Below are 18241 nucleotides of genomic sequence, written 5' to 3' on the forward strand. Positions count from 1 at the left end.
TATCAAGTGACCTGTGTACAAATTGGGCTCGGGTATGGTATTTTATGTTCTTATCAAGTGACCTGTGTACACAGTTTGGCTCGGGTATGGTCATTTATGTTCTTATCAAGTGACCTTTGTACACAGTTGGCCTCGGGTATGGTCTTTTATGTTCTTATCAAATGACCTGTGTACACAGTTGGGCTCGAGTATGGTCTTTTATGTTCTTATCCAGTGACCTGTGTACACAGTTGGGCTCGGGTATGGTCTTTTATGTTCTTATCGAGTGACCTTTGTACACAGCTGGGCTCGGTTATGGTCCTTTATGTTCTTATCAAGTGACCTGTGTACACAGTTGGGCTCGGGTATGGTCTTTTATGTTCTTATCCAGTGATCTGTGTACACAGTTGAGCGCGGGTATGGTATTTTATGTTCTTATCCAGTGATCTGTGTACACAGATGAGCTCTGGTATGGTATTTTATGTTCTTATCAAGTGACCCTTGTACACAGTTGGGCTCGGGTATGGTCTTTTATGTTCTTATCCAGTGATCTGTGTACACAGTTGAGCTCGGGTATGGTCCTTTATGTTCTTATCAAGTGATCTGTGTACACAGTTGGGCTCGGGTATGGTCCTTTATGTTCTTATCCAGTGATCTGTGTACACAGTTGAGCTCGGTTATTGTCCTTTATGTTCTTCTCCAGTGATCTGTGTACACAGTTGGGCTCGGTAACGGTCCTTTATGTTCTTATCAAGTGACCCGTGTACACAGTTGGGCTCGGTAACGGTCCTTTATGTTCTTATCTAGTGACCAGTGTACACATTTGAGCACGGTTCTTGCCCTTTATGTTCTTATCAAGTGACCTGTGTACAAATTGGGCTCGGGTATGGTCTTTTATGTTCTTATCAAGTGACCTGTGTTCACAGTTTGGCTCGGGTATGGTCATTTAAGTTCTTATCAAGTGACCTGTGTACACAGTTGGGCTCGGGTATGGTCTTTTATGTTCTTATCCAGTGACCTGTATACACCGTTGGGCTCAGTTATGGTATTTTATGTTCTTATCGAGTGACCTGTGTACACAGCTGGGCTCGGTTATGGTCCTCTATGTTCTTATCAAGTGACCTGTGTACACAGTTGGGCTCGGGTATGGTCCTTTATGTTCTTATCCAGTGATCTGTGTACACAGTTGAGCTCGGGTATGGTCTTTTATGTTCTTATAAAGTGACCATTGTACACAGTGGAGCTCGGTAATGGTCCTTTATGTTCTTATCTAGTGATCTGTGTACACAGTTGAGCTCGGGTATGGTCTTTTATGTTCTTATCAAGTGATCTGTGTACACATTTGGGCTCGGGTATGGTCCTTTATGTTCTTATCCAATGATCTGTGTACACAGTTGAGCTCGGGTATGGTCCTTTATGTTCTTATCAAGTGACCCGTGTACACAGTTGGGCTCGGGTATGGTCCTTTATGTTCTTATCAAGTGATCTGTGTACACAGTTGAGCTCGAGTATGGTCCTTTATGTTCTTCTCCAGTGATCTGTGTACACAGTTGGGCTCGGTAACTGTCCTTTATGTTCTTATCCAATGATCTGTGTACACAGTTGAGCTCGGGTATGGTCCTTTATGTTCTTATCAAGTGACCCGTGTACACAGTTGGGCTCGGGTATGGTCCTTTATGTTCTTATCAAGTGATCTGTGTACACAGTTGAGCTCGAGTATGGTCCTTTATGTTCTTCTCCAGTGATCTGTGTACACAGTTGGGCTCGGTAACTGTCCTTTATGTTCTTATCAAGTGATCTGTGTACACAGTTGAGCTCGGGTATGGTCCTTTATGTTCTTATCTAGTGACCAGTGTACACATTTGAGCACGGTTATTGCCATTTATGTTCTTATCAAGTGACCTGTGTACAAATTGGGCTCGGGTATGGTATTTTATGCTCTTATCAAGTGACATGTGTACACTGTTGAGCTCGGGTATGGTCTTTTATGTTCTTATCAAGTGACCTGCGTACACAGTTGGGCCATGGTATTGTTTTTTATGTTCTTATCAAGTGACCCTTGTACACAGTTGAGCTCGGGTATGGTCTTTTATGTTCTTATCAAGTGACCCGTGTACACAGTTGAGCTCGGGTATGGCCCTTTATGTTCTTATCCAGTGATCTGTGTACACAGTTGAGCTCGGTAATGGTCCTTTATGTTCTTATCCAGTGATCTGTGTACACAGTTGGGCTCGGTACCGGTCCTTTATGTTCTTATCCAGTGATCTGTGTACACAGTTTAGCTCGGGTATGGTCCTTTATGTTCTTATAAAGTGACCCGTGTACACAGTTGGGCTCGGGTATGGTCCTTTATGTTCTTCTCTAGTGATCTGTGTACAACGTTTTGCTCGGGTATGGTCCTTAATGTTCTTATCAAGTGATCTGTGTACAACGTTGGGCTCGGGTATGGTCCTTTATGTTCTTATCCAGTGATCTGTGTACACAGTTAGGCTCGGTAACGGTCCTTATTGTTCTTATCCAGTGATCTGTGTACACAGTTGAGCTCGGGTATGGTCCTTTATGTTCTTATCAAGTGACCCTTGTTCACAGTTGAGCTCGGTAATGGTCCTTTATGTTGTTATCAAGTGATCCTTGTACACAGTTGGGCTCAGGTATGGTCCTTTATGTTCTTATCGAGTGACCCTTGTACACAGTTGAGCTCGGGTATGGTCCTTTATGTTCTTATCAAGTGACCCGTGTACACAGTTGAGCTCGGGTATGGTCTTTTATGTTCTTATCAAGTGATCTGTGTACACAGTTGAGCTCGGGTATGGTCTTTTATGTTCCTATCAAGTGACCCGTGTACACAGTTGGGCTCGGGTATGGTATTTTATGTTCTTATCAAATGATCTGTGTACACAGATGAGCTCGGGTATGGTCCTTTATGTTCTTATCAAGTGACCTGTGTACACAGTTGAGCTCGGGTATGGTCCTTTATGTTTTTATCAAGTGACCTGGGTACACAGTTGGGCTCGGTTATGGTCTTTTATGTTCTTATAAAGTGATCTGTGTACAAAGTTGGGCTCGGTAACGGTCCTTTATGTTCTTATCAAGTGACCTTTGTACACAGTTGAGCTCGGTTATGGTCTTATATGTTCTTATCTAGTGATCTGTGTAGAAAGTTGAGCTCGGGTATGGTCCTTTATGTTCTTATCAAGTGATCTGTGTACACAGTTGGGTTCGGGTATGGTCTTTTATGTTCTTATCAAGTGACCCTTGTACACAGTTGAGATCGGTTATGGTTCTTTATGTTCTTATCAAGTGATCTGTGTACAGAGTTGAGCTCTGCCTCTGCCCTTTATGTTCTTATCCAGTGATCTGTGCACACAGTTGAATTCTGTTATTGTTCTTTTTATTCTTATCAAGTGACCTGTGTACACAGTTGAGCTCGGGTATGGTCTTTTATGTTCTTATCCAGTGATCTGTGTACACAGTTGGGCTCGGGTATGGTCTTTTATGTTCTTAGCAAGTGACCTGTGAACACATTGGGCTCGGTTATGGTATTTTATGTTCTTATCAAGTGACCCGTGTACACAGTTGGGCTCGGTAACGGTTTTTTATGTTCTTCTCCAGTGACCAGTGTACACAGTTGAGCTCGGGTATGGTCTTTTATGTTCTTATCAAGTGACCTGTGTACACAGTTGGGCTAGGTTATTGTCCTTTATGTTCTTATCAAGTGATCTGTGTACACAGTTGAGTTTGAGTATGGTCTTTTATGTTTTATCGAGTGACCTGTGTACACAGTTGAGTTCGGGTATGGTCCTTTATGTTCTTATCAAGTGACCCTTGTACACAGTTGAGCTCTGTTATGGTCCTTTATGTTCTTATCAAGTGACCTGTGTACACAGTTGGGCTCGGTTATGGTCCTTTATGTTCTTCTCTAGTGACCTGTGTACACAGTTTGGCTCGGGTATGGTCCTTTATGTTCTTATCAAGTGACCTGTGCACACAGTTGGGCTCGGTTTTGGTCCTTTATGTTCTTATCAAGTGACCTGTGTACACAGTTGAGCTCGGGTATGACCTTTTATGTTTTTATCCAGTGATATATGTACAATTTGAGCATGGTTATAACCTTTTGTGTTTTATCAACTGACCAATGTACGAATTTACCTCAGTTATGGCCCTTTATGTTTTTATTCAGTGACTTTTGTACACAGTTGAGCTCTGTTATGGCCCTTTATGGTTTTTTTCAGAAACCTGTGTACACAGCTGAGCTCTGTTGTGGCCCTTTATATTCTTATTCAGTGACCTGTGTACACAGCTGAGCTCTGTTGTGGCCCTTTATATTGTAAATCAGTGACCTGTGTACACAGCTGTGCTATGTTATGGCCCTTTATATTCTTGTTCAATAACCAGTCTACACTGTTGTGCTCTGTTATGATAATCTATTTTCTAAGGTAATAACCTTTGTTCACACTTAGCTCGGTTATGGCCCTTTATATTCTTATTCAGTGACCTGTGTACACAGCTGATCTCTGTAATGGCCCTTTATATTATTATTCAGTGACCTGTGTACACAGCTGAGCTCTGCTGTGGCCCTGTATATTCTTATTCAGTGACCTGTGTACACAGCTGAGCTCTGTAATGGCCCTTTATATTCTTACTCAGTGACCTGTGTACACAGCTGAGCTCTGTTGTGCCCCTTTATATTCTAAATCAGTGACCTGTGTACACAGCTGTGCTATGTTATGGCCCTTTATATTCTAAATCAGTGACCTGTGTACACAGCTGTGCTATGTTATGGCCCTTTATGTTCTTATTCAATAACCAGTCTACACTGTTGAGCTCGGTTATGATAATCTATGTTCTAAGTTAATAACCTTTGTACACACTTAGCTCGGTTATGGCCCTTTATATTCCTATTCAGTGACCTGTGTACACAGCTGTGCTATGTTATGGCCCTTTATATTCTAAATCAGTGACCGGTGTACACAGCTGTGCTATGTTATGGCCCTTTATGTTCTTATTCAATAACCAGTCTACACTGTTGAGCTCGGTTATGATAGTCTTTGTTCTAAGTTAATAACCTTTGTACACACTTAGTTCGGTTATGACCGTTTATTTTTTAATCCAGTGATTGTGTGCACAATTGACTTTGGTTATGGTCAGTCAAGTTCAAATATAAAGACAGTTTAAATCAGTTATGATCCTTTTTTTTTCGATTTTAGTTACCACTTGAGCCCTGTCGAGGTCGTTCTAATTATTTGACTAGTATACTAACATTGATTCCGTTTACGGTCTAACACAATGAAATAAGCACAGAGTTGAACACGGTTGTGGTCCATTATGATCTAATTCATTTACAAAGTTGTGATCGATATAAGGCCTTTTTGTTTATTAAATGTAGCCAAGCTTCTTGTTTAGTTACCAGTGAAGCTCATTATAGCAGGATGACATTTGCAGTCACAGTAATGATAACCTTCTGTGTAAGTTATATCTTATAGTTGTCTAGACAATCTGAACAATAAACACACGAAACTATGCGAATATTTATTAGCAATATGTATAAGCAATATGGGTGACAATGCAATACGTACATGTGTATAGCATTTGTATAAATAAATGTCCAAAGGCACATTAACAAAGCGTAATTAATTCATGTGATTATTTTTGTTACTTAGGTGTAATAAAATTGAACTAGTTAAACTGAGAAAGGATACCAAAACCTATTTATCTTTGATGTAAAACCACACTAGTTTACATTGCATATCGCGAAACACTACACAATCATTATAACGGTTTACCTTTTTAGGAGTGATATCTTTTCGGGAAACCGGCGTTTGAAACATATTAAGGTTCACATAAATTGTGCATCAACATATTCAATACATATGCTAAGCTGTTCGAAATGATTTCATGAATAGTTAAGAAACATCACTGCGACGTAACATAATGCGGTATGGGTTGTAAAGGAGGTCATGATTAGTAAAGAAGTTAGAACAATGCAGCAATGATAACGAGATAAGACTCAACAAACAGGCTTCGTACAATCACAGAAAATATAATTACCTGGCTTCCCCTGACCGTTTTTCTATTATCCCTTACCAACTTTAAATAACTTTACATAATGTGTTTTATAACCGAACCTTTCCATGCATCATGAGAATAAACTATATAATAAAGATGTATGCCAGTTCACTAAATTATAACGATATCATGTCGCGTTATATAATTCTAAATCACAAAAAGTCATTGATAAATCAAACGCATCAGTGGAACTTATGGAATAAAATATCATTTATTATATTTTTTTTAAAAATCATATCAATGATACGCCTAGAACTAAACACCTTTTATTCAAGTAAAGTCAAATGAAGTAAAGGTTGCATGCTTATAAGTTAAGTATTATATATATGGCAAGCCCAATTTTGAGCTACTAAGATAAATAACGAGTAAATAAACACGTTCCATAAAGTAATGCTAAATTAATCATGCGAATATTTATATAAGTACATGCCCACTTATTGTTCATACAAAGATACATCATGTGGTATAATACACAAGTCCAATGAAATTAAACTTACATAATTGTGCGATAATTTATATAAGTACATGCCCACTCTTTGTTCACACAAAGATACATCATGTGGTATATTACACAAGTCCAATGAAATTAAACTTACATAATTGTGCGATTATTTATATAAGTACATGCCCACTCTTTGTTCATACAAAGATACATCATGTGGTATAATACACAAGTCCAATGAAATTAAACTTACATAATTGTGCGATTATTTATATAAGTACATGCCCACTCTTTGTTCATACAAAGATACATCATGTGGTATAATACACAAGTTTAATAAAATTAAACTAAACTAATTGAGCGATTATTTTTATAAGAACATGCCCACTCTTTGTCTTTACAAAGATACATCATGTGGTATAAAACAAATTCAAAGAAATTCAACTCAAATAAGTGTGCGATTATTTATATAAGTACATGCCCACTCTTTGTTCATACAAAGATACATCATGTGGTATAATACACAAGTTTAATGAAATTAAACTAAACTAATTGAGCGATTATTTTTATAAGAACATGCCCACTCTTTGTCTATACAAAGATACATCATGTTGTATAAAACAAATTCAATGAAATTCAACTCAAATAATTGTGCGATTATTTATATAAGTACATGCCCACTCTTTGTTTATACAAAGATACATCATGTTGTATAAAACAAATTCAATGAATTTCAACTCAAATAATTGTGCGATTATTTATATAAGTACATGCCCACTCTTTGGTTTTACAAAGATACATCATGTGGTATAATAAACAAGTACCATTATATTTAACATACATCGTTGTGCTAAAATTTATATAACGACATGCCCATTCTTTGTTCACACAAAGATACATCATGTGGTTTTATCAACAAGTTGCTAAAGTACTCAAATAATAGTGCGATTATTAAAGTGAAATACCTGTCCACTTTTTTTATACAAAGATACATCAATTGGTTTAATACACAAGCTTCATGAAATAAAACTTACTTAGTTTTGCGATTAGGTTTATTAAGTACATGCAAAGTCTTTGTTTATACAAAAATACATTATGTGGTATAATAAACAGGTATCATTACATCTAACATACATCATTGTGCTATAATTTATATAAGTGCATACCAATTCATTGTTTATGCAAAGATTCATCGTGTGGCATCCTACACAAGTTACATGAAGTAAAACTTAAATAAAATTGCGATTTTTTTAATGAAGTACATGTCCACCCTTTGTTTATACAAAGATACAGCATGTGGTATAATAAACAAGTTTCATAAAGTAAAACTTACAGGATTTTGCGATTAGGTTTATTAAGTACATGCTCACTTTTGGTTTATACAAATATACATCATATGGTATAAGATACAAGTTCATATAGTACAACTTACAAAATTTTGCGGTTATGTTAATGAAGTCCATGCCCACTCTTTGTTTATACAACGATACATCATGTGGTTTAATACACAATTTCAATGAAATTAAACTTACATAGTTGTATTATTATTTATATAAGTACATTCCCACTATTTGTATCTTCAAATATACATCATGTGATATAATAAATACAATTTATGAAGTGAAATTATCATAATTATATGGCCAAGAAGAAATAAACACTATTTGTAAAAAAATCAATTGAACATGCCACTCTTTCTTGATTCAAAAATGCATACTTTACTGTACGAAAGGAATCTCAAAATGTGCACTTACATAATTCTGAAATAAGGTATAAAAGGTACATGTACACTATTATTTTATTAAAAGGTACATCATGTGGTATTCTACACAAGTATTAATATATAGTTGAGTGATATGTATTATAAGATACTTTTATGTACAAAGGTTCCAAGCAATTTTAATAAGTAAGTACAGACGATCATAGCAATTTTACAATTTGCGAACAAACTTTCCAAGCAATTTTACAATGTGCGTACAAACAATTCAGTTTCTAAGAGTTGTTTTTATACAAGCTTCTAGATTCTACTATGACTGTTCTTTTTATATCACAAGGGTAATTCCTATATACAATTAAATTTTCAAAAAAACAATGCTTTTAAAAACTGCATTCATCATCAAAATACACAGCATCACAATTTTCCGTACTGTGATAAATGTTTCTAAAAACGGCTTTTTGAACATGCGATGAACACATATTTTCAACAGAATTACAAAATATATTAAGTTTTTTCATGAATTTCATCGTTTTTTCCGGATCTTTCGTTATTAATAAAAAGTGTGTATATCCTATTTTTTACACTTTCATTATTCAAAGCATTAATATACTCAAGTTTATTCTCATACGTCCATTTGTATTGTTATGGTAAACAACTAACCTCATCATCATTTTCCGGATGTAAGTATTAAAGGCTGTCAATATCCCATCTAAGTGAAGTATTTTTATAACAATTTATACTTGAAGTAACAATGCAGTGATCAGACAAGATAGTTGGGTCTTATACCTGGAAGCTATGTACAGTTGGAAACATTACTTTTACATTAAACAAAATCAAAGATACTTCCGCCCAGTAATTTATCAAATGTATAATTATTTTCTACTAAGCCTTATCCTACCCTTACATTCCAAATTCTCAAACCAGACATCTTACAAAAATGTAACACTATATATCTTAATTTACATTTTGATATAAATTGCTTTAAAATAAATATTCATCTTGTACATCATCTGGTAAAAGATATTCATAACAAAAACGAAAATTGATATTTGCAACAAATCTGGCCTATCACCTACTCTGGCGTTAAAATCTTCACATGAAAATCTCATATGTACTGTCATACTTATCAGTGAAATTCAACGTATCATCTAATATTTATATAAAACAACACTTTTCCATCAAAAATCTCTAAAGCTACCTTGTGAGAAAATGTAAATATCAACACATCATGCTTATGTTCAAATAATTTTATATCTAATTGCATCCAATGTCAACAATCACTTGTACATAGAACCAGGTATTATAAAAGTTGTTTCTGTTGAATCCTTTTGCCTCAAATCAAACGTTGTTTTGCATCAATTATATCAAACTTTTTATATATTATTTTTTTAATTAAGTCTGGAAATGTTTTGCATTAAACGAAAACATGTTGTCAAAAACGTTTGATGCGCAAGAGCTTTGTGGATGCAAACCAATGTCCACTGTTATCACATTTTATGATGTTATAGTTCCAAGCCATACATAGACTGATTCCGTAAGTCATGTATCTTTTTAATTCTAGCCATTTTTGAAGGACGAAACAGGGATTGTATTGAATATTGACGACTGGGCGTGTTCCTGTAGTTTCAATTTTGTTATTGTTAGTTAACACCATTCTGATACAAATCATCCTTCGTAAAGCTTTCTCATTAGCTACTCTAAATACTGTACCTCAAACATGAACGAGAATAGAGTTTTCAAAAATAAACATGTGGCCTTCAAAACAAACTTTTGAGTCGCAGTAGTGTCTTAATTGCAAAATGTTTTCATTCACCTCATCATTGCAAACGACACACCATACCTTTCACACAAGGTTTCCATCCCCTCTTTTAATGAAAGTGCAAGATATTGCGATTGCCTGTGCATCATCTTTCCTATCACCACCGCGATAAGACTGACTGAGCCGTCCCTTTCATCAGAACAAACAATGGCCCCACTGTCACCTTCCTTACAAAACGGACCCCCTGAGGTATCAGTTATTTTAAAATGATTGAATCTTCCCACAGTAATATCTACTTCTTCAATTTTACCAACTCCAGGTTTTGATGATGCACCCCAAATAAATACGTGCAGTCCACATAAATTTCTATTTTCAATCACACAGAGTCGGCCCCTTGCTAAGCGCCCGTCCTCCGATATAAACTGCGTGAGACACTGCGACAAAAAAGGTTCCACGACATTTGCCAGAGCTATATCGGGCTGATCGTGAACAAGCCGTGGAATATTTGCAATGGTATTATTCCGTATTTCAACATTTGTCGTTCCTAATTGCGCAACAACATGTCTTGAAAGCACAACATGCTTATCTTTACCATCACCAGATAAAAAGAACCCACCAAGAGTACCGTAGCCCTGGCTGTCTTGAGCCTCGACCTTTTCTCCGCATACGTAACTTGAATACGGTTTGACCTCAAAGGGAATAACTGTGTATGGAACTTCGGCGGAGTTATCCTTCAGGAATGTTTCTATCCTGCTCGATAAATTGTTTTGATCCTCAGACGGATCAACCCAGATATTTACGCATGCAAACGTCTTCTGTATAGCCATAACGCCTTCAATATTTTGAAGATCTCCTTGAACCTATTCATAATAAAATATATCATGGTTAAATACTACTTTCTTGACTTCGAGCATCAAATAAACCAGTTATATTTCATGACATATCACATTTACGAAATATGTCATTATCTATGAAAAAAATATGTCACCATTAACATATGTACATAGCTTAAATGAAAAAAAATCTCTTTATTGACATATATCGTTATCATGTAATAGTGTATTAAAAAACGCACTATATACTAAATCAAACTAATTGTTTGAGGTTATTTGCAGCGTTTTCAAAAAATCTAATAATAATCAAAGAAAAAAAGTCGTTAACGTCATCGTCGTTGATGTAAACACCAAGCTTTACGTTTACAAACTTTGAAATAAATGTTTTAGCTGTTCTTGTTTTGTATATATATATGAGATATATACATAAATATATGGGTACCATAAACCTAACCCTATTTATATATATAAGCAATTAAAACCTCTGGATCAATATTAGGAGTGTCTAAAATATACCAAACCTTTAGCGAAATATCATACGTTCGCCGAAAATGGAAACGGAGTTTCTCCTCGATTGGGATCATACTTCGCGCATACAATGCTTCGATTTCCTGGACTAATTGTTCATGACCTGAAATCAATTACGAACTTGAAAACATCTAAAAATATAATGTGATACTTTTCATCTAAGAATCTGAGATAATGTCGACGTACATTTGGTTTAGATAAATGTGTTAATTGTTAACATGTCCCCACTTGCAAACACGCATACCCAAACGGCTTTATAAATTAATCAATACAATTATGTTATGATACAACTTCTCTTTGATAATGTCATTCATACCCTATATTCTATATAATTATATAGATTTTGTTTAATGATCCCATTAGTTGGGATATGCACGCAAACACTAAGTATATTCATATAAACAAGGTGTATAAACCCGATTAATGTCACAGCACAAAAAAACACGCAGAAAACAAAGTGATTTCATTCTTTTTACAATTCAGAAGTACAAAATAAAATAAACACCTAATACCTGCATTCATTTGCCACTTTTGACTACTGTATAATTGCAAGGTATCGCGAGCAGCTGCGAATGCAAATCGTTCAAGGATATCGTTGCATGCAGACCAAGCATCTCCTTCGCTGACTGTTTTTGACAAGGAAATACTCCCAACCGTGAAATTTAAATGTATATGATGTTTAGTAGATCCGATACTGCTTTGGCCAAAAGTTGTTTTCGATTCTTGAAATTTGACACATGGTGTGTGACTTTTATGTTTATAATTTCGTTTTTGTATCAGTTTGGTTTGCGTTTTTAATGATTCTGCAATTATTTGGTTGCAATTTATATATACATGCGTTGCTGATAACAAGGTTATACTCTTAGACTTATTGTGTAACCATTCAGTATGTTCCTGCGATAACGTTTCATTATCATGTAAGATGTAATCTGAACGCAATAAGATATCATTAAGATGGCGTGCTGTGATGCGGTACGCCGGAAATTCGTCAAGTGAACTTGCATACCAGGTAAATTCAGCGTTGTCCGTGTCTAAAATTGAAAAATAAAACATTGATGAGTTCTCTTTTTATGCTATTTTTTGTCTACTTAGTAATTAACAAGAACAACCTCAAAAAGGAAAAAAAAACTATCATTTATTGAAAATTTAATAATTTAATATATATTATATTTGCCAAAAGTAGGTCAGTTTCTAGAGAAAAGTGTCAAAGTTTCTTAAGAATATGTTGGTGCTATATCAGTAAACGTAGCATAATGAAAGTGCAGAAATTGGAGTTACCAATAAGTTTTCCAGTTAAAAACTTGACTATATACCTATGTCTAAATACAAGCAGTGTTCAGTGTGTTGTTTTTTTTAAATTACTTAAAATTATAAATTAACCCACATAACAGACCAAATTACGGTTAAAGATCTTTAAGGTCATAATACAAATTATACCGGGTTGGAGTGTTTTCTTTGGTTGTGTCTATAAAATATCTGAACGGTTACCAGAAGGCTTATATTAACCATAAAATAACTAGAGTCAAGTTTATAATATAGCAAATCACCTATACACATGATAGTTATTGAACATTATTCTTGACGACAGTTACGTTACCCTCTACTCTCATTATTGAACTATACGAAAGGTTGCTGATGCACTGTAATATAGCTTACTTTTCGAGATTGAAGATCTATAAAGCATACTTTTAAAGATATTTGAAGTTCAGCTCGGTTCAAAGTTAATGCCAAGTTATGTAAATCTTCTTTATTTTATTCAATTCATACTAATGTGTGTAGAGAAAGCAGTTTAAAACTGAAAAGTGGTCATTTTTTTAATAAATATGTCGAACTGACGGGAAACTCGTCAAATATGAAAACAGCTACAACGATGTATTATTTTTTTCTAAAACTTATACGGAACGTCAGTGAGTTCTGAGTTCATTGGCCAAATATGTCTTATCATATAGATATGTAACAACTGTAACGTGTCTTGTTTGGGTTTGTTTTGATCTGAATATACTATATCGTTCATAAAATGTATTCAAGGGCACTGTGTATGCTTACCTAGTGCTACACATGGTTTTTTTTTTGGGCTAAATGGAGATTATGGCCTTCAAAATGTAGTCTAAATGGCACATTGCATACTTACTTATAGCTGCCCATTGGTTTGTTTTGTTCTCAATTGACTTTGTGGTTTTTAACAGGAAGTCTAAAGGGCACTGTGTAAGCTTATTTAAAGCTGCACATGGGTTTGTTTTGGGCTAAATCAGCTTCATGGTTTCCAAAATGTAGTCTAAAGGGTATCATGAATGCTGACTTAAAGCATCCTAATGGTTTGTTTTGGTTTAAATTGGTTTCATTCTTTCCAAAACACGGTCTAAGTAGGCTTACTTAGTGCTGTTTAATAGTTTGTTTTGCTCTAAACGGGCATTATGTGTGTCATAATGTAGTTTTATGGGCACAATGTATGCCGAAATAGAGCTGCAATTGGGGTTGTTTGCATCTAAATGGGTTTTATGGTTTCCAAAAGGTGGTCGATGCAACACTGAGTAGGCCTCGAGCGATAAGACACTCTATGATTTTGCACTAAAGAGGCAACGAAGTGACAACACCAATAATTATCGAGTGTTTTGCAGTGCTGGTAGCCTCCAAGTGTTGATGACGGACTTTGGCGGCTTATCGTACTGCGAGACTTTCTCTGAACTGCTAACATCGCGCTGATGTGTAGTCTTTTGTGTGACTCAAAATGAGAAAAGACTAAGCGTGAGGTTGCTTAAACATTCAGTTAACTGGTGTATCATTGACCGCACCGATGCGGTAATTCCATCCTTTTTTGAGGCAATTGCGGTCTGTGTGTTGTATTTGGACGTTAGTGTCTCTCAGTTCCATTTGGGCAAAACCTGTGCCTTTAAGTATGTTTAAACTTTGACATTGTACTACTGTGCTTGTTCTTGTAGGTTTCATTGTATCATAAATCTATAATTGCTAACTACTGGGTTTTTCTCTATAATTTTCGTTGTATAATTGCGTCCCTTGATTATGTGCAATCCAATGGAAATATATTTAAACAGATTCAAGTTTAAATTTAATATTTCCAACTACAGGCGAACCTTATATCACCACCTTCAACGACCCCATTTTCAGGCATCACTTATAAGAATTATGCATTAATTGTTAAAACCACATTTGTTGTAAAATAATATCATTACTAAGTCGGCTTGATCTTGGGAATTGTCGAAAATCCTGTTTAGAAATGGCATTCATATGGACAACTTACGAGCATTTTCCACCGTAAATGTCAAAAATTGGATTTTTTCCAATCTGAATTATGTATCTAAAGAAAAGCTGTAAAATGGTATTCGATATTAACGTTATATTTTCTCGACCTAAAAGAGTTCGAGAACAAGTATTTTGATAAAATAAATAGAACAAAACGCGACAGCAAATAAAAATGGTAAGAGAACATGTCGCCCTTGGTTTTTAAGCTAGGTGTTCTTTTAATCATCTGCATAATAAATAGTTCAAAAATAATTTGTAGAAAAAAAAATATTCCAAGATTATTTTCATTTTAAGTAACTGTAATTCATATGGTGGTTATAATGATTTCCTTTGTAATTATCTTGTTTTAATCAAGAAAAATAATGATATATTTTAACTCCTGTTTTACATATGCATAACAAAGGACGCTTTGAACCATTCCAATCAGTTTATGCACATATATATATATATATATATATATATATATATATATATATATATATATATATATATATATGCGTAATAATTCTGAATGTAATAAAGTAATGTACGGTAAATATTCAATGCCATTAATGGGACCATATGTAGACCTTCTAGAAAAGAGTTTGTCCAGTCAGGCCTGTCCTATTTTAAGAGACAGTGTTCTTGGGTTTATGCTTTGATTATTTCATCGCATGATATTTTGGGGCGGTATTTGAAATAATTTCAATACACGTAAATGAACTCAATGTAAAAAAGAATGAACGGTATATATTGAACACTATTTATGAGACCCCTGGCAGACCTCATAGCATATAATTTCCTGTCAGGTCTCTCCTATTCAAAAAGATAGTGTTCTAGGGTTCATGCTTTAAACGAGTGACATTTTTTAGGCGGTCAATTGCCAAAACGAAACTTAAAATAGTAACATTTTACGTTGATATTGCAAAAATACTGTGTTGATATCTCTACCGTTAAACCAGTTTTACAATTATTGATAATCAACACACCTGCTTCTATGCCAAAACTTTATAATAAGATAAAGTCCGGTAAACTCATGTACCGGTAATAGCAAGGTCTCACCATGCGACATTGTTAGCAACGACACAAAATAGTAAACAGGTTTTCAATATTATTTACTGCTTTCCTTTATACGAAGTAAGTATAAGGAACCACATACTAAGCTAAAATGATGATTAAAAAACTAAACAAACCTGTTGAGAAAGATCGCATACATTGCCAAAAGCTAAAACATAGTGGCGATGAAATCTTTTGTTAAATTAAGTGATACTGCGAGCTAGTAATTTTCTATCCATCTTATAAAAGAGTATTTGATGCGCGCTTTCCAATTGAAAGTTTTATAAAAATAAATGACATACGAATTGAAATCTAGATAATGTGTAAGTGAACATTTGTTGGAATATGAATTGAACATTTTACTAAGATCCAATCTTGAATACGATCGCAAAAAGCTCCATGATAAGCACCGCGCCGCATCGATGAGATGCGGCATATAGAAAGTATAAGTACGAACTTATTTTGAATATGATTACACAAATAGAAAACATTTTATGCAGTGCAAATATTTTCATAATGCAAAGTAGCTGCACCAAAAATGAAAACAATACCAAGGAGTTCTGGAGATAACGTGCATACACTACTTCATGTGTGTAATAAAAGTATGTAAAATATAAAACGAGGACAGCTTAAAATGCCGATGTTAATGCACAAATAGGCTTGAAGCTTTCCTGTCATGTAAGTAAATTCCCGTCAGGAGTTTTGGAGGTCCTTAACTCTTTCGAGAGCCCAAAGTATGTGGGAAAAATAACTGAGCGAAACAGGTAATACAAGTTTTAGTACTCATAATTACTTAAAGTTTCAACAAACACTGCCAAAAAGTAAAGATAAAATAGTACCAAATTAAGTTTTTGTCGGCCTTTAGACTTAATGACGACACCGACACCGCCATAAGTAATACTTTTTTCTTGCATTTCAAATTTCAAATTAAATAACAATCAATCAAATTATAACTTTTAAAACGCCAACAATTAATAATGTAAACAAATCCCTACTTCGCATTAAAATTACGTGTATTTTTAAGCAAAACATGTGGTCTATGTAACTCATCAGAATAAAGCGCAATTAATATATACTTATACAAACCTTTAAGCTTTGCTTTGACTTTCTCAGGCCACTCTGTATCCTCAAGAGATATGGAAATCGTATTTGCTTCGAGAGGTTCGATAACCCCTTTGGAAGTCTTGTCGTTCACCAGCACTTTCAATCGTTGGTTTGGAACATCGTAAACTGAGTCGACGTCGATATATTCGCTCGGGACCTGACACTCAGTGAGTGCAGACCTGAATCGATAGAAATGTTTCAGCGGGGTAAGAATTTGATTAACTGTTTTATTTTTAAAGAATAGTTAATTTGTATTCAAATAAACAAGTTATATCATTTTAAGCTTTTTAAGTCATTTAAGATCAGTGTTTGATAAACTATGAAACATATGGGCTGGTATTCATTATTTTTCTAATTGGATATACGAACGATGTAGCTAATGGGATTACTTGTTATAAGTTAGTACCCAAGAGAATGAATGGAGTCAATAATGTATGACCCTGAGATTAACTTATGTTGAATACCACCACAGATGTTAAACTAAGTTTCATTCTTACGATAAAAATTAGTTTTCAACGGCATCATTGTGTCGGGCTGTTGGTATATTTTGATTATTTTTTTAAATCCGCCTGACGCATTTGCATATTTATATCCAGGGAAATCAGCATTACAGTCAACGATTGCGTAACTATTAAAGTCACCCCTAATAATATCCACTATGTGTTTCCGCACCGGATTGAAATATACGATCCGAGTGCACGCGCTTAAATCGATAATGATGCTTGTCGAAAAAAAAGAGATTATTTTTGAGTGCATACCTAAAGTAATTAATTAATAAAAATGTTGATGTAGAAAACGCATTTTTGCACAATTTGGCAAAACGCGCGTGCGACGTTTCTTACTGACGTCAATACCCGTAGTCTATTAAGATCACTGTTAATGTCAAGTGGATCCTTTCAAGATCGCGGTTTTAATTAAATCCCGCTTACTTATTCATTTATTTGCGCTTTATAAAAATGACACAATGTAAATTTTATAAACAATACAATGAAATAATAAGAAGTGGCGCGTTGTTGCGCGTGACTCATCTGGCTTGGCTGAATAAACCGGAAATGTCCATCGGTGTGCATGAAACAATATCTTATACATGTAACTGGAATACATTGTGGGTTCGGCAATATTCCATGATAGGTCTGGGTAACACTAAAAACAATAGATACGATTTAGGATTTGTAAATAAATGATTTGTCGTCATGGTCGTAAGTATTATATGTGGCATTGTTTTAAAAACTGTATCTATTATGTTGTTTTAATCTGTAATGGTGAGACTCTAATAAAGAATTGAAACTCGCAAAGATACTCAATACGCTAATGTATTCCACACCTTTTATTAGGTTTTGCATTAATATTTTAAAATATACCTGCAAAAATTCCATTTTAAAATTGCAAACTCCGTACAGACTAAACTTGTTGGCTCGATATTGCATGGCTCGATATACACGTTGGCTCGATATTGCATGGCTCGATATACTCGTTGGCTCGATATTGCATGGCTCGATATACTCGTTGGCTCGATA

The 18241-nt window shown here is 34.9% G+C and overlaps 1 protein-coding gene across 7 annotated transcripts in view; it reads right to left on the reverse strand.

Moving 5' to 3' along the window:
- Positions 1-5493: 5493 nt before the first annotated feature.
- The window catches only part of LOC128221930 (uncharacterized), a 161580-nt gene continuing 148832 nt past the window's right edge, over positions 5494-18241 (reverse strand). For all 7 annotated transcript variants that reach the window (XM_052930620.1, XM_052930619.1, XM_052930621.1 and 4 more), the window contains 4 exons: positions 16707-16903; positions 11837-12355; positions 11318-11427; positions 5494-10823 (listed from right to left, as the gene is read on the reverse strand). In XM_052930620.1, coding sequence (XP_052786580.1) covers positions 10014-10823; positions 11318-11427; positions 11837-12355; positions 16707-16903 — 1636 coding nt within the window. In that variant the 3' untranslated portion in view covers positions 5494-10013. The remainder of the gene's footprint in view (positions 10824-11317; positions 11428-11836; positions 12356-16706; positions 16904-18241) is intronic.

The sequence above is a fragment of the Mya arenaria genome, chromosome 16, assembly GCF_026914265.1.
Source record: "Mya arenaria isolate MELC-2E11 chromosome 16, ASM2691426v1".
Lineage (NCBI taxonomy): Eukaryota > Metazoa > Mollusca > Bivalvia > Myida > Myidae > Mya > Mya arenaria.